Consider the following 21426-nt stretch of genomic DNA (forward strand, 5'->3'; position numbering starts at 1 on the left):
GCTGCTGTGAAGCAGAAGATGGAGAGGGGACAAGCCCATGAAGGCAACATGGTTGTGCCTGTCTCTGGACCAGGCGGCATCCACAGCATGCAGCACACAGCCCTGAGTCTCCTCCAAGCCCCTCATGGTGCCTCTTTGGTCTCACTGAAGACATAATCAATATTTTTGCATGCTTTTCCATGTCTAAGTCTTGGAGGAGGGGAGGGCTGTGCAGCAGGCAGACCATCAGGCGGGTTTTTTGACACTATGCAGAGGGGACCTATTGCGTGCTCAGGGATGGGGCTCAGCCACATGGGTGACCAGGCTTGTTGACACTTTTCTTTAGCAGTGGTTGCAGTCCCCGAATCCTGTTGCCTGGTTCTACCTGTATTATATGAATTACATACATTGTTGTTTGCTGTTTGTGCTGGGGTTTTGGTTTTGTTTGTTTGGGTTTTTTTAACAAGCTATTTCATAAACATAAACCTGGAAAATTAATATTTTTCCATTTCGAAGTCGAGTTGCCAAACTCATGCAAGTGAAATTCAGTTTTTAACAAAAATTGTTTCTCCGGTTATCCAACCAGTTTTAAATAGGAAGTGCCTGTTCACAAGCACCAAGCAACAGCCACAAGCAGCTGGCTGGTGACACAGACAGCACCACTCCCACAAGCAAGTCTTGTTTTTAAGTTCGATTGCTGGCTCAGAAGTCCTGGTGATTTCATCAATAAAATGCAAGTTTATCAGCTTGCATCTACTGATGTATCACTCCCTCTCCAAATACTGATGTTTTTGATTTTCACTGTGAAATATCTGACATTTTCATTAACAATTTCCAATACTGGAGGAGAAATCTAAGACAGAAACCATGTTAATCTAAGCGACCACTGTTATATGACTTTGTTTTTCTTATTTCTGTTCTTTATGTAAATGCATTTTTGTAATTTATTTAGTTTACCATATTTATGTATTTCATTTGTGCTGTGTACATAGCTTATTATACAATAAAGACATAATTATACTAATTCTATTTGCACTTTTATATTAATGTGGTTAATGCATTTATCTAATTTGTATTTTTGTAGCTTCTAGTCAGGACAGATTTTCATCCGTAATGTTTCTCTGCTTTATTCTTGCCTTTTATTGTAGATATTGCTGTTAAAGTGATGCGTTTTCATTTTCAGTTTTCACTGAATTTTATTAACCCTGGTTCAGGAATAAGGAGAATCCACTTGAAACATGTGGCCACCTTACTTTTGCCTAGTAGGGCCGGCACTGTTGAATCTAGGCTAGGAAATTATGTACGGGTTACAGGCAGCATTAAAAGCAGCCAGGCACTCCCCCTCCATTTGAAATCTGGCTTTTCCTTCAACCACCATTTTCCTGCCTCTTCTGGAATATACAAATCCTGAGGAACTTCTTTGACCCAGTTGAAATGAAAGCATTCGACATTTCTCCTCCTCCATTGCCCACATGGTACCCCTGGGATGCCTCGTACCATTCTTACCCTCCCACATGTGGCTCTGCCCTCCTGCTTTTGCAGTCTCCTTCACAGTATGCAGCCACAGCAGGGCAAGTGTTGCTGAACTCAGCAGAGCTTTAGGTTCCCCAATGAATGATAGATGGGAGCAGACAAGTATAATATAAGAGAGAAGAGCACATGAAAATCCTTGACCTGAGTTTCATTAGAGTATGTTCACTATGTTTCGAGAGGCTCCGCTTTGCCTCCTGTACAGACACTAGTACCCCGGTGATATCTACATTATCTTCACTGTGTGAAAACAGAAGTAACATTTTCCTTTTGAACATAATTTGGCATGTAATGTAATTATTAATAATTAAATTGTTTACATTTATTTGCCTGCTGAAGTCTTTGTACTGTTGAAGTATCACCTTTCTGCCAGGAGACAGTTCTCTTTCTTCAGAAAGCCTCTGACTCCACATCTCACCAAGTCCAGTTGCTCTCCTCCATGGGATTCACCCGAAGGGCTCCTGCTCAACACAGAAAAAGCTAAATCCTGCCTAAGATCTGCTACATCCCTCCTTGCTTTTCTCCCTAGCCTCTTCATGCCTCTGTTCCTGCTACGTGGGAGCCTCCACGAGCCTTTTAACCTCTGGGCGCCTGTTTTATTTTCATCATTTTTCAGGCCACTGCCCAATCTCCTTGTCTTATTTTAACTTAAAAAAATATACTCATTTGTCATGAATATCAGCCAGTTCATGATACAGTGACTGAAAGTACCTTTCTGTTCATCCTCCTCTTCTTTCTATTGGAAATAGAAATTGATCAAATGTCTGTAAATCTGATTTTTCTTTTACTTGGTCTGACTCCTATTTCATCATCTGAAAAGAAGTTAAATCACCCCAAATGGTGGCTATTACACTAAACTATCATGCTGCCTGGTCTGAGGCAGAAAAGCACAATAAATCTCTATGTTCAGAAACTCAGCATTATTTAACTCACAGAACAGCCATATTTTTCCAGCTGACAGGCTCAGTTACAGCTCTTTCAATGTCCAAATAATCCAAAGGCTCTCAGCTAACCTTATATATGTGCCCATTTTAAAGACTTCGCCCCCACCAGTCATCCGGTGAAGTGAGTGAAAGACAGGCACCTAGTTAAAAAGGATAAAACCCTGGCCCTGCTGAATTCACCAGGCAATTTTGGGTTTGATATTAATGGGACTGAGTAACAGAATAAGAGCATTAGCGAACAACTTTGACAAGCAGCAAGGATACCAGCGAACCCAGAAGGGATTTCTAAAACCCAAGCTCCCCTTGCAGCAGGGGCATTTAGAGAACCCGTTGGCTCTGCCATTTGCCATGAGTCCTTTGCTTTTCTGTCTATGTGAAGGTGCTGGGGACAGTTTCAGTCCTGCTCCTGTGGGCACAGTAGAGGTCAGGGTTGGGTGTCTGCCTCTGAGCACATAGGAGCCTTTAGTTTAAAGCAGATAGAAAAGGTAGTTAGATAACACCTGTAGGTTCTCTGCTCTGCCTCATCATATAACTGCATGGCAAAACTTTTATTATAAATACTTTGAATCTGAGTTAGCATTGTCAGAGATCTAAAAACATTCCCTGCAGAAAACAGGATAACACTGATCTGCATTTCCCTAGCTGTGCAGCATGGCAAACACTCTGGGAAACGGTGCTTTTCCCTCACCCACTCCTGCTGCGATCCCCTGTATCCCAACAGATGGCTACAGGTTGTAGTGGCACAATTATATCCACTATTTGCAGGTTAATGGAAAAAAAAAGAAAAAGAAAGAAAGCTGAGAGAGAAACAAGTTCCACTTCACTTTATCTGCTCTGATAACAGCTATCACCGTAAGTCTATTGCAAGCCCTAGAGGCACTTGGCAAAATGCGTAACTCCGCTGATCTGCTAAGGCAGTCAAAAGAAAAGAGAAGGGCATTTGATAGGAACTAACTTTTCCTTGCCAGCCTCAACCCCAGCATTATCAACACCCTTTATAAAGAATTGTATCTGCTGTGAGTTGATAATAGTGATCAGGGGCTTTCATTGGTATAGGAAGTAATCTTGGTGACCTTCAGTGGAGAAGGTATAAAACCCAAAGTGTTTTTCTTGGGCAACTGTTTGGGCACTGGTTGAATTTCTTAGTTTCCAAGGAGGACGCCTTTGGGGAAATTTTGTGAGAAAATGGCAACTTTAAATGAAAAAAAGACCTGCAGCGAACGGATGGAAAATTTCCGTCGTTTTGTCTGGAATCCAGAAACAAAGCTCTTCATGGGAAGGACCTTAATTAACTGGGGTAGGTTTTCACACACAAGAGTCTCCTCTTCCTTCTGGTACACTTCAAAACTTTGGGTGGAGGGTCATCCTAATTAATAATGTGGGGAACTGCTGAAGACATCAGTTTGCATATATGTTTCTGAGCCACATTCAGAATCAACTAGATCAAAACATTGATCCAAGCAGTTCCTGCAAATATTAAGAAGATTTGAAACTGGGTTTGGACCAAATACTTCAGAAGGACAAAACTTTACACATTAACAGTTAATTTATTAATAGCTGAGGGTGATGGTTACAACGTGCTTCTGACATTGTTGACTAAAAGGGGTTCTGATATATAGAGAATTTTGCTTAACTGGTGGGCTTTGTCCAAATCTCTTGAAACACTTTCTGCTTTTCAAAAATTCCTTTTGAAATTATTGTCTGCTCAGTAGATCTTCTGATCTCTTATCACTGCATGCTAGTGAGTATTTCAGCTGAGTCTCCTTGCCTGTAGCCAAACTTGTGTCTACAACAAAGAGGCGTTTTCTGATCTACATTCTGGGAAGGGTAACCCTGACCATTGTAAGGAGGATGCCTGCTCTTGCAGATTTCCAGGTGATTTTTTCCTGCTGTGAAGCCCATGAGTGTAGCTTTTTGGTCACTCTTAACACCAGATTTTTACAGAAAATTAAACCAAAATTAGCCTTTCCAGTTTGGAGAGAAGATCCTATGAGGTGCTGATTACAGGGAATCAGTTTCTGACACCCACCCCCACAAATAACCACTGGCTGCTTGTAGGGCAACCAGCTAGCTGTATGTAAGACACATTATAGAATCATAGAATAGTTTGGGTTGGAAAGGACCTTAACATTACCTAGTTCCAACCCCTGTGCCACTTCACACTAGGCTAGTTGCTCAAGGCTCTGACCAGCCTGGCCTTGAACACTGCCAGGGATGGAGCATTCACCACTTCTTTGGGCAGTCTATTCCAGCGCCTCAGCACTCTCACAGTAAAAACTTCTTCCTTATATCTAACCTGAACTTCCCCTGTTTCAGTTTTAACCCATTACACCTTGTCCTGTCACTACAGTCCCTGATGAATAGTCCCTCCCCAGCATCCTTGTAGGCCCCCTTCAGATACTGGAAGGCTGCTATGAGGTCTCCACGCAGCCTTCTCTTCTCCAGGCTGAACAGCCCCAACTTTCTCAGCCTCTCTTCATACGGGAGGTGCTCCAGTCCCCTGATCATCCTCGTGGCCCTCCTCTGGACTTGTTCCAACAGTTCCACGTCCTCCTTATGTTGAGGACACCAGAACTGCACACAATACTCCAAGTGAGGTCTCACGAGAGCAAAGTAGAGGGGCAATCACTCCTTCGACCTCCTGGTCACGCTTCCTTTGATGCTACCCAGGATACAGCTGCATCAAAAGCCATGCACAGGCAGAAACACAACATTATTCTGCATCTTACACCAGAACAAGAGGGAAAACTAACACATTTTGCTGAAGGCAATTTCAGCTGTAAAAGGCAGTGAAGTGATACAGGTCTGCAATCAACACACCTGAAATGCAGACATATGTCATCCAAATAAAACAAGGAGCAACTTGTTTTTGTTGAAGAAATACCTCAATTGTGTCACTTAGTCCATGTGTAGTAAGTAGATAAATGGTCTTACTATACGAAGTTACTTCAAGAAGCCACGCAATCCTTTAAGCTTTAAATAGTCCCAGCTAAGCACCAAGTACTGCAAAAATCCTTGTGAAACTGAACAAATTTACAGCCAAAATTTTCTTTTGAGTGTAGAGAAGAACATCCACAGCACCTGTTCCTTTGCAGGGAAAGCATCCCCAGGGGCAAGGACAGATAGCAGATGGTTTCTGCTGCCGGGACGGTCCCAGCCACGGAGGGAACATTGCGCCACCTTGCTTGAAAAATGAGATTTTGCCCCCATTTCTTTCCACAGTGTGGATCAGCCTGTACTACCTGGCTTTCTACGTGGTGATGTCAGGGCTCTTTGCACTCTCCATCTATTCTTTAATGAGGACAGTGAATCCATATGAGCCGGATTACCAAGACCAGCTGAAATCCCCAGGTACTGCCATGGTCCAGGCTGCTGCTGCTCAGGGGAGAAAGCTAAAGCTCCCCAGGGTCCTGCAGTGGCTGCATGGGGCAGGGCTGAAAGGCATTGGCAGAGCCTGGGTGCAAGGGAAGACAAATGTGGAACGAATCAGGTCAATTCTGCCCAAATGTTCCCTGCAAAATTTAACCTCTGCCTGAAAAAACTTTTAGGCTTAAAAAAAATTATTGATGCTTTTATTTCATTTGTTCTTTTATATATTTTCAATTTATATATAATATAAAATATATTAAATACAATAAGTTAATACGATGTAATATGATACAAATGAATATATATATTTATTTCATCATGCCATTGAGATAACCAGTGCCTGCCTGTAGCAGTCACCTGCAAGTGGGGAAGCCCTTCCCAGGCTGCAGGGCACCTCCTCTCCCCACGGGCAGCGGTCAACCCCTGGGAAACTCCCGGTTTCTGTTCTGTGCCCCAAGTATGCCAGAGGCTTTTGGGCTGCCTGGCAAGATGGAAAGTGCTGGGGTGAGCTGCCCGGGGTGGGTATTTCCGTGCTTGCAAAGGCCTTGGGACAGCAGAAATCCTTTCCCAGCGGGATTGCTGTGCCAGCAGCCAAGCACATATAAAGAAGACAGAGACACCTGGGATTAGGAATAAAGATCTGTGGGACACGAAGTGAGACTGGGAAGATCATCAGCGAGAGATCGTCAGTACACACTGCTAAAACTTCACGCCCCCTAATGGTGTTTTACAGCTACTGCTGTTGTATTTTGAAGTTTCCCAATATTCAGTAAGTTGGGTGTTTGCTGGCAAAATAATTCCTGTAAAATATTCAGTGTGACTTTGAGAAAGCTGTTTCTCATGTTGCAGTACGATTGTTTCTTTTAACCTGATGTGACTGTTACAACTGTGATTCTTAACAAGTGCCGGGGAAATCCAGTGCAATTGCTGGAATGATTTTGCAAGCTGTTCTGGTAACAGCACACATACGTGGAAAGAATAGGGTTTAGTAGCACTCGAGGCTTTAGGGTTTTGGTTGAGCAACTCACTGCTGAGATGGTTTCCATACAGGGTTAAGTTGTTCCCAGCAAAGCCTGGGAATCTCCTACACTTATAATAGTGAGTCTTGAAGCAGCGTAACAGCTGTTGTGAGTTTAAACAAACAAATCTGTGTCTGGCACCTCTCCTTTGCTTTGCCTTCCCTTTTTTCTCCCATAAAGGTGTAACGTTACGACCTGATGTTTATGGGGATAGAGGACTGCAAATTTATTACAACATATCTGACAACAAAACCTGGGAAGGTTTAGTGACAACTCTTCAGACTTTTCTAACAGGTAAAATGAGGTTTCCTGCATAATACTGAAGAAATGTGCTGTCACATCTCCCGTATTAGGTCTGCGGACCTTAAGTCAGTGTTTCCATTTTACATTTGTCCTTCTGAAATCACAGATTTTGAGTGGAAGTTGCATCTTCTAAAAGGGCCGAGCAAATCACCTCGTGAATTTATAAATCAAACATATTTAAACATGTCTATTAAAAGCAGAGCCCTGATTCAGAGCTTTTACTGTGTTTAATCCTAAATAGCCTTAATAAAACAGGCCAATAAAAATTCTGAAGGAACAGCAAGGAAAAAAGGTCTTTAAAACTAGTCTGTCTAAATTAACCTAATACTGTCCATGACTACAAATATCAAAGTGCCATAATAAGTCTTGTGAAGCTTTTGCATAGTGCCATCAGGGAGTATAGTCAAAGTAGGTTACATGCTCCATTTGCCTGTTTATATCTTAACACATTTATGTTCCTCTTGAGCCTATATATCATCTCATACATGTACTGAAAAAAATTGTATTTGAAATTGACTTTATATGGAGCGATCAACACAAATTGACAGTCTTAACTCAATTTGATCTCTTTTCTGGGTACTACGTTCCCATGATATAACCTCCAGCCTGATATTGGGAGGTATAACTTACACATGAAAAAGCTTCAGAGGGGAATTTTTCTTTCTCCCTTCACACATCTAGCATATACGCCAGCTGCTCAGCACCTGAACATCAACTGCACCAGTGACACCTACTTCTTCCAGGACACCTTTGATGGCCCAAATAAAACAAAACTATCCTGCAGATTTACCTCAGATATGCTTCAAAACTGCTCTGGCATCACAGATCCGACTTTTGGATTTCCAGAAGGAAAACCCTGTTTTATTATAAAAATGAACAGGGTAAGTACAAGCTCAAGGTGCTGAAGAGGAAAAGATTCACCAAGAAACCCCTAATAGCTCAAGTCTGTGCTGGGGAGCTGCTGTTTCATCTGGTGCCATGGGTTCTGATCTCTGCTTTATTCTGGGAGGAGAAATTCATATGCTTTTCCAAAGAAAACTCCAGTTACCAGACAAACAATGACACTTGCTCACTACCCCTAGAAAAGTAACGTAGGGCAAAATGATGTCTGAACTGACTCTCTAAAGCTTTGGCTTTCATTTAGTTTTATTAGCGTTTCCATAGTGCTCTCATCCAGCTAACTATCACTTAAAAGAGTTCTGTTCTGCAATACCATGATCACGTGCGTTCAGCTGGGGCACTAAGATGTGATAGGAACTCAAGTGATTCCAGAGAGGTGATACTCGCACAACTTACTTCTCCAGGCAGCAAAGAAAATATTTAGCAGAACCTACAAAAACAGAATTCAAACCCGGTGGACATTTTCTTCAGTGAAAACCACCAACACGTGTCTTTTGGAGAGGGAAAAGGGAATCTTCTGAGCTTCCTTTCTTTTTTCAGGACATAGACAGAAGCATAAGCATTTATTTTGCTTTCAGGTAAAATCCTGAGCCTTCTAGCTCAGTTTTGGTAGAAAGAGCTCATATTGTCCTCCAGTTCCTGACGGATAAAATCACTTGTTTTTTGGTTTTCACCCTCAACATTTTCAAGAATCTGTGCAAGATCTAACTGTGGGAGCAGAGCTGTGCTTCTAGTTTTTGGCAAGCTTTTCCAAGAAGAGCCTGTGCTTCCTTCAGCAAGGCTGCACACCAGCCCCGGCAGACGATAGGATAGTGCCTGGGAAGCTTTACTTTCTTCCACCTTTGCTTCTGTAGGATGCAAGCCCACTATTTTTGCAGGATCAAATGGACCCAAGGGTTTATGCCCAAGCCAAAGTTTTCTAACAAGGCATAAGATGAAAACCAAAGAGATTCAGCTTTTCCTCTGTTGTCACACAATTAGCTGGTTTAAGAGACCCCTGGCTGCCTGAGCATCAGAAGGAGCAAGTGGCACATGTGGGTCAATGGGTTGGACATGCCAGGAGGCTCAGAGCCACCTGCTCTGGCCAGGCTACAGCCCATCGGCCATGCCCATCCCAGGCACTGCAGAGGCCTGCTTCACAAATACCCAGCCATGACATTGCTTTTCACCCAGGTACATAAGATGAGATGATCTGGTTGACAGTGCTTTATGCAGAAATACATCAGCTATCCTTTGAAGCTCAGATAACAACTTGCTTGTTTTTCATCTCAAAACAATTCCCAAGATGACCAAATGTGTGTTTTCTATTTCAGATTATCAACTTTCTCCCTGGCAATGGCACTGCACCAAGGGTGAACTGTACATATGTGGTAAGTGTACAAGGTCTGAGTCTCAAAAAATTTCAGTCACTGCAGCTCTGCGAGTGAGTCAAGTGCAGTTGCGACCAGAAAGATCACACTGCAGCTCTGGACATCAGATCATTCTGGCTAACTACTGGGAATATTCTCAGTTCTGTGAGATGTCTTGCACCAGCAGGCATCACAGAATGGTTTGGGTTGGAAGGGACCTTAAAGATCATTTAGTTCCAACCCCCCCTTGCACAGGCAGCGACACCTCCCACTAGACCAGGTTGCTTAAAGCCCCATCCTGTCCTAAGAACATCCTAAGAACAAACAAACAAACAAACAAACAAACGAAACCAAAACCAAACATCTGCTTTATTTTACATCACAATTGTTCTTGTGTGCTGCAGAGAACATTTGCTGTTTTCTCTCAGCTCCAAGTAGTGAAGCTTGTGCCTCAGCGCAGCTCCTTCAGGTTCTCTGCCTGTTGCAGCAGATCCCCATTCACTGAAGCAACAACTGCTATGAAAGAGCACTTGACTCTTTTCCTTGGCAATAGTAACAGAAGGAGATTTTCTCTTTTATTTGGAAAATAACACTAAGGCCAGCGCTAAACAGATTGCTGAGCTTGAGTTTTACTGCAGACTACGCAGCTTTCGGCAGCACCAAAGCATGTTCCCAGGGCTGGCTTCTAACTGCCTAACCAGTGAAGCTTCTTCCTTACTTTACAAACAGGGTGAGGAGTCTCGCCTGCTGGAAGTGGATTACTACCCTGTGAATGGCACCTTCAACCTGCACTACTTCCCCTACTATGGAAAAAAGGCACAGGTGGGTGCTCATATGTTTCAGTATCACTCTTCTTCTTTACCTTAGTATTAGGTGAAACATATGGAGCATTTCTTCAGTCTTACAAGAACTGGAGAGAAGGTTAATTTAAAGATTTTATTTTTTAATTGCTAAGGGTAAATTTAAAGTACTTTTTTTCCCCCTCCTCCTAGCCCAGCTACAGCAATCCTTTGGTAGCTGTGAAATTTCTCAACATTACGAGGAATGTAGAACATAGAATAGTGTGCAAAGTCATTGGAGCTGGAATTACCTTTGATAACGTTCATGATCCATATGAAGGAAAAGTGGAATTTAAATTGAAAATCGAAGACTGAGCAGCAACAGAGACACTTCTGAAAAACACGTGTGAAGAGTAAACTCACCTATTATCACATTTATCCATATTTATTTTCTCACTATGATTGCCATATAGATTTATGCAAACAGCAGTGCAAAGAGACATTTTCTACTGAAAGATGAGCCATATAGCTAAAAATCAAGATACCACTCTCAGTCCATGAAGGAGATGAGGTTTAACTCAATGTACATAGTTTAATATCCCATGGCTATGGTATGCTATTGCCTTCATGCAGGTATTTGTACAAAACAAGTTTCCTCTAAACTGAGCAGCTGTGCATTCATATAAAATAAGTATAGGATCAAAACATTTTCTGTCACTTTTCAAACCATAATAATTTATGTATGACACTGAATGGTGGGTATTGAGAAATAATTTGATAGAAAATTTAACTGATACTTTGAGATACTAGCAAGTAATATAATTCAGTCTTTCTTGTATAGGATGTATAAATTAGAAAAGTATATTAAAATTATCTGTATCCCAATGCACTGGTTTTTTTTACTAGACAGTCAAGTTGGATTTTTGTAGTTGACAAATCAATGGGTGCAAAAGAAACTGAAATCCGCCCTCTAGCTTGCAGATTTTTATTGTACCACTTACAATTTCTGTTTGTATATAACTTAATAAAAATGACTGATAAGACTGTAACTTCCACTTACACCCAGGAGAACTGTGCTCGTTTCACTACTTGAAGTTGTCATTTATTTGTTTTTCCAGTAGGATAGCCTTGTATTGCAATGATAACATTGGGGTTACATGGAATGATCTGAAAGATGCTGAAGTAAGACTGAATCTTTAAGTTAATCTGAAATCAGAGAAGTCTAACAATCACATATGGCGCAGAGACACAAGACTCCTGTGTCTGATAGTTTAGTTATGTTAGTTGAAGGCCAGGAAGCTTTCACCAGAGAATACGCATCACACACACACGCAAAAAAGTATTAAAGAGAAGAAATAATTTTACACCTTCACTGCCTGGACATTTTAGGAGGTGGGAAGATGGAACAGGTTGACCTCCTTTACTACAGAGACATTCAGACAGCCAACTTGCAGAAATAATCCAGTTGCAGGAGAGTATTTCTGCTTCAACACCAAAAATGGTATTTGAGCCTTTCTTAGAAAAAATGGACATTCTGCATTTCAGAAACAATGAAAAAATTCATTCTCATGTAAGAATTTTCCCCCACACCCCGACCTTTCATGTTTAAATTTTTATGGTGGAGCTTTGCCTGTGTTGTAAGAGACTGAATGAAAATGAACTTTATATCCTTGTTGGAACACAGGTCTCCCCCTGTGCATCCTTCCAAAGTAACATGGAAAACAATAAAATCAAAATAACTGAAAGGTTTGGGTTGGAAGGGACCTTAAAGACCATCTAGTTACAACCCCCCTGGCATAGGCAGGGACATCTTCCACTAGACTGGGTTTCTCCAAGCCCCACCCAACCTGGCCTTGAACGCTGCCAAGGATGGTGCAGCCACAACCTTTCTGGGTGACCCAACAGAACCAGCAGTCAGTCCATGTCTCTTGGGCAGTGGAGGGAGCAGGCAGCCCTTACCAGAGAAAATTGGGCATCTGCCTGTGCCAGGCTGTCTGCCCTTTCTTCTCTTGGCTGTGCAGGAGAGATCAGCCACGAAAAGAAGCACAGGGAAGACAGTGACATGCCATGAAACTAGTATCATTGGCACCATGATTTTTTTATATCCAGTAAGTTTAAGTTTCCAGGCTTATCCCTTAGAGGTGTTAAATAAAACCTTTGAAGATCAGCGCAGAGGGAAGAGAAACAAGGCAGTTGCTTTGATGGCATCTTCCTCTTGACACCTCCATCTACTATTACAAATATTTCTATTACTGGTAAAACCAGTAATTGAAGAGTAAAGCCCTAATGTCTATTATTAAAAAATATGAAAAGAAATAAACAGAGTGCAGAAAACACTGAATACAAGCTCTTTGATGCTTAAAGGAATTTTTTGTGTCATGGCTGAGACTTCAGCAAGTTTGAATTGTTTTTCCCTCTACCTTTCAGAATCACCAAGTATTATATGTTCATTATTAAGTCTTTGCTTAATGGTCTCACATGATGTCATTGCTATCGCTTTTGGGAACTGCTATCATCATTTTGTATAACTAGTTTTAATCTCTTAACTGCAGTAAAAGACAGAGATTGATTCTGCAGCAAATAAAGCTGTCTAGTCATTCACTAATGCTACCCAGTAATCAGATGTAGAAAAATAGCTGCATCAATAATGCTTGCAGAGAATATTTTATGCTTTGCACACATACTCCCTTCACAAACTTCATTTCTTTCAGTTACAAAAGCTCAAAAAGATTATCCTGTTTTAACATAAAATAAAAATGTCCATGGAAGAACAGGTGTCTTTTCCTCAATTTATTTTGAAAATCTCTCTCACCGGGGACAAAGACTGTTCACTTTTCTTCTCCTTTTTCTTCATACCAGGGTGGTAACAATGGGTGCACAGCATTTCTCGTTACATTAAGAGCAGAAGTTGGGTGGAAAATTTCCTTTTTAGGATTCCACTACATCTCTCTTACTTGGCCTAAAATGAGAAGAACTGAATTCTGTTAAGACCCTTGGGATAATGCCCTTCAACATTAATGTATTTACATGTAGTCTTACTGTTACCAAAATGGGAATTCTACCTTTCCAATCACAGTATGTTCCAGGGACTTATTACCATCTTTATCAACTAGATAACTAACATTAATTTTTCTGATATCAAGCCCCAGTCCATAAATCTTGTGTCACTTGTCTTTCCAGTGCTGATGAGCCTGATAAAACCTTAGCTTTTTGTGTGACTTGACATAAATACAGTAAGTTCTCCTTTTTTTTTTTTTTTAACTATACCAGGATGGAGCTCCTTAAGTCTCTTACTAAAAGATCCTGGCCTTAGGTATCAAATAACTGGGGGAAGAGCTTTTTTCTGTGTCTTTCTCTATTTTTACAGTACCACTTTAAAATGACAATGCTAACACATACATAAGCTGCTCACTATTGGTCTCACTGTATGTATTTGGACGCAACATCCCTTTCTAATCCATTATTAGTTTCATATCTACACCTAAAATCAGATGAGCTAGTTCCTTTGAACACCACATAGAAGACATACAGTTCTTGTCCACCTTGGCACCCAGGTCATTTTTAGGATCCTGTATTTTCAGCATGTAGTCTTACCTCCTGTAAGAGTAACTTGAATTCTTTCTTCAAAAGATGTGTAGTTTAACCATAACATTTTTTTACATGCTCAGCTTGCCAAGCAATCCACATTAATCTGTTCTTTTCATAATTTACTTCCTTTTTAACTATATAATTTAAAAATATTTCTTATTTTTCTTCTGGTTTATTAAAGAAAACATTAAACAGAAGTACAACCTTACCTGATGCAGCTATTCAGTCACTGATAATGCCAAAAACTTACCTTGACTCAGCAGTAAACAGTTCATAGACTATTTAAAATCAGAATGCAAGGAAGTAGAAAAGGCTCAAATATGTTGAAATATCCTTAATTTCCTTAGTGGTCTAAAAATTTGCAATCTCCTCCCACATTAATTTCACAAGACCTATTCTGTACTTTGTCATGAGTACTTAACCTTCCAGGCCTTTAATTTTCTTTTAGCTGCTTCCTTCAACAGGTTTTGTAATGAGGTTCAGAGCTGATCTCAGGCTGTCTAGACCACATTTGGACAGGATTTCCTCACATCACTTTGAAAAGTGGCACTCAAGCGTTATTTTAGTCTTTAAGAAGTCACTATTTCAAGGTTCATAACAAATCAGCATCGGAAAGGTAGAGATCCACCCTACCTAGCATCAACGACCTGGGTTGCCTGTTTCAAGAGCATAAAGCTTCAAGTATCTGCTTAATGTTCTACTCTAATTCATTCTCTCAAGTTCACACGATTAAAGAACACAAAGCTTGCCAAAAGTCTGCAACTTTGTTGTCTTTTGCGGCCTTGGGACAGGTCTTGTTCAACATCTTTGTCGGTGACATGGACAGTGAGATTGAGTGCGCCCTCAGCAAGTTTGCCGATGACACCAAGCTGTGTGATTCGGTTGATACGCTGGAGGGAAGGGATGCCATCCAGAGGGACCTCGACACGCTTGTGAGGTGGGCTGATGCCAACCTGATGAAGTTTAACCATGCCAAGTGCAAGGTCCTACACCTGGGTCGGAGCAATCCCAGGCACAGCTACAGGTTGGGCAGAGAAGAGATTCAGAGCAGCCCTGCGGAGAAGGACTTGGGGGTGTTGGTCGATGAGAAAATGAACATGAGGCGGCTTCAGTGTGCGCTCGCAGCCCAGAAAGCCAACCGTATCCTGGGCTGCATCAAAAGGAGCATGACCAGCAGGTCGAAGGAGGTGATCTTGCCCCTCTACTCTGCACTCGTGAGACCTCACTTGGAGTATTGTGTGCAGTTCTGGTGTCCTCAACATAAAAAGGACATGGAACTGTTGGAACAAGTCCAGAGGAGGGCCACGACGATGATCAGGGGACTGGAGCACCTCCTGTATGAAGACAGGCTGAAAAAGTGGGGGCTGTTCAGCCTGGAGAAGAGAAGGCTGCGTGGAGACCTCATAGCAGCCTTCCAGTTGCTTTGCTTCCATTTGCTTCCAGTTGCTTCCATTGCTTTGCAGGCAATCCAGATGACCCACTTGTTAGTCTGTTCACGACACTGATATATGGTATTTTCTAAAATGTTTTTTGTTTTCTTTTCATCTCTCTTATGGGATCCATACGGTAATTCAGGCTGGAAGGCATCTCAGGTCATCTCTAGTCCATCCCTGCTCAAAACATTGCCTGCTGTGAGGTCAGACTCTACATTGTTCAGGGCTTTTACCCCGTCTAGTCTTGAAAACCTTAAGTCAGCACAACTTCTCTGGGAAACCTGCTCCACAACTTAACTCCAATGGAAATAATCTTGTTTCATCTTGTGTGTTGTGTGTCTCTAATCCTCCCACCAGGCATCACTGTGGATTGACTCCATCTTTGTAATAACCTGCCTGAAGTACTGAAAAGTTGCCATTAGGTCTCTTCAGGCTTAACAAGTCCTCCTTCCTCAGCCTCTCCTCATATAGCAACTGCTCCGGACCCCTGAGCATCTTGGTAACCCTCCATAATCCACAGAAGGTCAAGGAGGAATCAGAGCCCAAGAATAACCTTTGAAAAATCTTAAATCCCAAATTTACAAAATAATGACATTCAAAATTGCTGGCTTGTTGATAAATGAATGACAACTGAAGTAAAACAAGCAAGGCTTTAGCAATAAAGCACCTGTGATGATATCCACATCATTCTGGAAGGAGACAGATCTGAAAAGAGCTGAAAGTTCTTAACTCAATGTAGCAGTCAAGATAAACAGCACTCTTCTCAAAAGTAGATGAGAGAAAACAAATCTGTACAGGAAGCAATTGAACTATCTGGAAAAAATTGTATATGCTCTCCTTTCAGGAGCCTGCTTAGTAAGGTTCCATGGGACACAGCTCTAGAGGGCAGGGGGGCCCAAGACTCTTGGTTGTTATTCAAGGATCACCTGCTCCAAGCTCAGGAATGTTGCATCCCAACTAGAAGGAAGTGCAGCAAGAGGGCCAGGAGACCTCCTTGGATGGACAAGGAGCTGCTGAGGAAAATTTGAAGGAAAAAAGAGGCTTATAGAAGGTGGAAACAGCGACAGGCGGCCTGGGAAGAATACAGGGATGCTGTCCGGGAAGCTGGGGACCAGGTGAGGAAGGCTAAGGCCCAGTTAGAATTGAACTTTGCTAGGGATGTTAAGGATAATAGGAAGGGATTCTATAGGTACGTAGCGAGTAAAAGACAGACTAGGGATAACGTAGGCCCCCTTCGGAAGATATCGGGAGAACTGGCTACCCTGGATTTGGAGAAGGCTGAGGTTCTTAATGACTTCTTTGCCTCTGTCTTCACTGGCAAAGTCTCTGACCGCACCACCCAAGTCTTGGAAGGCGAACGCAAGGACTGTGAGAATGAAGACCTTAGGCCCACTGTAGGAGAGGATCTGGTTAGAGACCATCTTAAAAACCTAAACGCACACAAGTCCATGGGACCTGACGAAATCCATCCACGGGTCCTGAAGGAGCTGGCGAATGAAGTTGCTAAGCCACTGGCCATATTTGAAAGATCATGGCAGTCAGGTGAAGTTCCCGACGACTGGAAGAAGGGAAATATAACCCCCATTTTCAAGAAGGGGAAAATGGATGACCCAGGGAATTACAGACCAGTCAGTCTCACCTCTGTGCCTGGCAAAATCTTGGAGCAGATTCTCCTGGAAGGCATGCTAAGGTACATGAAAAACAGCAAGGTGCTTGGTGAAAGCCAGCATGGCTTCACTAAGGGGAAATCCTGCCTGACCAATTTGGTGGCCTTCTATGATGGGGCTACGCAACTGATGGACAGGGGCAGAGCAGTTGACGTCATCTACCTGGACTTGTGCAAAGCCTTTGACACTGTCCCACACGACATCCTTGTCTCTAAATTGGAGAGACATCAATTTGATGGGTGGACCACTCGGTGGATAAAGAACTGGCTGGATGGCTGCACGCAAAGAGTTGTGGTCAATGGCTCGATGTCCGGCTAGAGACCAGTAACGAGTGGTGTCCCTCAGGGATCGGTGTTGGGACCGGTCTTGTTCAACATCTTTGTCGGTGACATGGACAGTGAGATTGAGTGCGCCCTCAGCAAGTTTGCCAATGACACCAAGCTGTGTGGTTCGGTTGATATGCTGGAGGGAAGGGATGCCATCCAGGGGGACCTTGACACGCTTGTGAGGTGGGCTGATGCCAACCTGATGAAGTTTAACCATGCCAAGTGCAAGGTCCTACACCTGGGTCGGAGCAATCCCAGGCACAGCTACAGGTTGGGCAGAGAAGAGATTCAGAGCAGCCCTGCAGAGAAGGACTTGGGGGTGTTGGTCGATGAGAAAATGAACATGAGCCAACTTCAGTGTGCGCTCGCAGCCCAGAAAGCCAACCGTATCCTGGGCTGCATCAAAAGGAGCATGACCAGCAGGTCGAAGGAGGTGATCCTGCCCCTCTACTCTGCTCTCGTGAGACCTCACTTGGAGTATTGTGTGCACTTCTGGTGTCCTCAACATAAAAAGGACATGGAACTGTTGGAACAAGTCCAGAGGAGGGCCACGACGATGATCAGGAGACTGGAGCACCTCCCATATGGAGACAGGCTGAGAAAGTTGGGGCTGTTCAGCCTGGAGAAGAGAAGGCTGCGTGGAGACCTCATAGCAGCCTTCCAGTGTCTGAAGGGGGCCTACAAGGATGCTGGGGATGGACTCTTCATCAGGGACTGTAGTGACAGGAAAAGGTGTAATGGGTTTAAACTTAAACAGGGGAAGTTTAGATTGGATATAAGGAAGAAATTCTTTACTGAGAGGGTGGTGAGGCACTGGAATGGGTTGCCCAGGGAGGTTGTGAATGCTCCATCCTTGGCGGTGCTCAAGGCCAGGTTGGATGAGGCCTTGGGTGACATGGTTCAGTGGGAGGTGTCCCTGCCCATGGCAGAGGGGTTGGAACTAGATGATCTCAAGGTCCTTTCCAACCCTAACTATTCTATGATTCTACTGATGATCATTCCAGTATTATTACATCACTGCTCTCCCCAAGCTCCTTTTTTATGTTAAAGCAGCCTATTTTCAGATTTCCCAGTAATGTACAGATTTCACAACGTATCATGTGTTCACTTATACAGAAACAGAGATTTATCTTATGACAGTTACCTCCTTCTATGAACAATTTAATAAAAGGTCATCTTCAAAGATCTGTGTCCTATCAGCTCCATTGATTTTTTCTTCTCTGCAATGGCTGCTTTTCGTTGAAGGAAGATTTTAAAGAAGTTTCCAAAGTCACACTTGCTTCTCTTTAGTTAAGACAATGAAATTCCTGAAGGAAAAGCAAACCGGTTTACTTTTGAAACAAAAAAACCCCCAAAATCCTTCTTATTACACATGTCAAAACAGAGGGACAGTCTTTCAAAGCTCAGTATCACTTTAGAAAAACAGTGAAAGATGTACATTGCTCCCAGGATTTATCTGCAGAACCATTTCAGAGATACAAATACACACTTTGTGACTTTCCCTCTTCTTCAGACCACAAAAAGTACTGACAGATTAAGAGAGTAACAGTACATCCTTTCCTTACAATGTTTTTCCCCAAACTGAGCCCTTATTACTATTCTCATTACCTTTACCATCATTTAATCTTCCTTAAACTGAATTCTAGCTTCTCTCTCTTTACAGTATTTTCTACTTCCACAGATTTTCTTAAAAATTTCCTGTCCATCATTTCCTCTGGCATTCTGTTCCTGCTTTTGATCTTCCTTTTCCATCTGTACCTATGGTGTCAACCCTTTTCAGAGGTAAGAACCATGCAGTTATCTCCTACCTTCCAGCTCTTTTCACACCAGGCCTGACATTATTACACCTGCACTACGTATTTCTTTGCTCCTTTTTTTTCCCTGTTTGAATAAAGTTTCTACTACTAGTCTTTTTTTTTCCTCATTACTTCTTCCTAACTTCACCTTCTTTCCTCTGTGAAAACTCTTATGTTTCAATCTGTTCTTCCTTTTCTAGTTCCCTCCTGCTACTTCTTAAGTACTGAAAGACTTGAAGTCTTTCCTCATTTCTACCTCCTTCCTCACCACTGGTCTCTTTTCTCCCTCCTTCCTCACCACTGGTCTCTTTTCTCCCTCCTCACCTTCCTTTTTCACCTAAACACAATGACCAGGTAACTGCTCAAAAATCTAGCACGTAATTAAAAATTCAATAAACTTTCTCTTGTTACTGGCAGTCACCCTTAACAGAATGCTCTCCTGAAGCCAAGGTAATATAGAATCAAAGAATCATTTAGGTTGGAAAAGGCTTTTAAGATCATCAAGTCCAACCATATAATTAGATTTGTTCCCCCAGACCACTCCAATGCTGTTTTGTTAAACTCTCAAATTCCATTTCAGAGATTCATCAGCAACCAAAAGCAAAGTAATGTCTCTGAAAATTTATGTTTTGCGCACTTCCACTCCCACCTTGAACTTGTCTCACTGAGATCTATTCCACTAATGAGAATCAAAAGGAAACTGTCAGATGCTTGCAGGTTTTCTTCCCTAGCATCCCTGTACTCCTCTTTGCAGGTAAATCTTCAATCATACAATGGAGATTTAGAATGTAAGGGAAAAAAACAACCCCCATGGCCTGTCAGAAGTTCTCTGATAACTATTGTTGGACTCCTCGGAGAAAACTGCCATTCAACAGCAAAGATAATTTGAATCAGCTGATTTAACCATGATAAGAACCTTGCTTCTAGCACTAGCACTGCAAAGAATGGCACCTTTGGTGAGAAGCCAAGCATGCAATTACCCCCACTAAATGGTTTTCTCAGGCCCATAAAATTAAGTAATTTGCTTGTTTCACTCATATTACAAGGTTTGATACAATTAAAAAGCATTCACTGTGTATCATCAGCTGCTCTGTATTAAGCACCCACACCCCCTTACCACAGAAGGGTGGTAAGACAAGTCACGACACAGTCCCTTAGAGGAAAAAAAACCACGTAACATACTTCATATTTACCACAGGGTTTAAGTGTATCCAGGATCCCTTATCACAGGCAGCGCAGTTATTAGACTGTAAGTTATCTCTGAGCAACTTCCTGGAGTTTGTGGAAGCAACAAATCTTGACTGATAGCCACCTGCAGAGTGACTGGGCCAGTTCGTATGCTGCACTTTCAGGTGAACCAAAAAAATGTTTAGGTGAAGGTGAAATACATGGAAAATAGATGAAGATCTGTTTTGAGGACATAGGAATGTACAATAGAAAGCCAGGACTGAGGAACACGGGATGAAAAGTTTGGACAGTAAATCTGGGATTTTAAACAGAGAAGCTGGACTGGACTACGAAGACTGGCCTGTCACGCTGAGTAGCAACACGACTAAGGAAGGAGACATGAAAGAACAGAGTATACAGGGAAAGATATCATAAGTTACCAAGAGCTGTAAGGACAAATTCCTACATCAAAGCAAAAAATCTGGGACCTCTGTAGTGTAGATGCAGTACGCTGAGACAGTTAGTTCTAGGTCTTGTGACAAGAGGAAGGGAAATGCTCTAAAATAACCCTAAAATTAGAAAAACCACAGAGCTTGTTAAAAATGCCCATGCGCGTTTTATTAATAAAAACTAACAGTGCCAAGGTTAAACAAGTCAAACAATTATAGTCTCTTTATATTCCATAAAATATTACAGAAAAGTTTATTTGTGTTTCAATAAAAAGACTACTGTCTTAGAATAGGCAGCTGACAGTATTTGTGCAGTTAATTGTTTGTGAATAAATTCAAAAGGACTACCACCTGCCCTGAAATTCCTTTTATAAAAATGAACTATTAAAAATGATTGACAAATTTTGAGTTAAAAAACTTAAAACATTCTCTATATTTAATTTCAACTTTATAATAGATTACAGGAAGATGCTTATGAAACAAATACAAACATTTGTTTCAGTACATGTCTTTATATGATAGACTTATAAGTATGTAAACAACTATATAATAAAAAGTTTCCAAAGTCTGCCTGTAAGAAATCAGGCAAATTTTACCATAAGCAATAAATCATTCCAAACCTTCAAGACATTTTATATAGCTGCACCAACTGGCAGTAAACATTTGCCAAAAACTTTGTTACTCATATGTCCCAATATACAGTGAAAAGCATATAAACTTGATGGAATCATCATGTTAGATATAATTTAAGGGAAAATAAGTTCACAACAACATTTCTGGAATTTAACATGTAAAAAAGTAGGACGTATCTTTCTTGTTTGGTTCTTT

At 41.8% G+C, this 21426-nt stretch overlaps 1 protein-coding gene across 1 annotated transcript; it reads left to right on the plus strand.

Moving 5' to 3' along the window:
- Positions 1-3638: 3638 nt before the first annotated feature.
- Positions 3639-10610, plus strand: ATP4B (ATPase H+/K+ transporting subunit beta; the record flags this gene model as incomplete). Its single annotated transcript, XM_080612364.1, has 7 exons — positions 3639-3750; positions 5676-5804; positions 7022-7135; positions 7826-8025; positions 9358-9414; positions 10123-10215; positions 10386-10610. The coding sequence occupies 7 exons, from the start codon at positions 3639-3641 to the stop codon at positions 10545-10547; spliced, it is 867 nt and encodes a 288-aa protein (XP_080468490.1). The 3' UTR covers positions 10548-10610.
- Positions 10611-21426: the final 10816 nt, after the last annotated feature.

Source organism: Psittacula echo (genome assembly GCF_963264785.1).
Source record: "Psittacula echo genome assembly, chromosome: 3".
In the NCBI taxonomy this organism is placed as follows: domain Eukaryota; kingdom Metazoa; phylum Chordata; class Aves; order Psittaciformes; family Psittacidae; genus Psittacula; species Psittacula echo.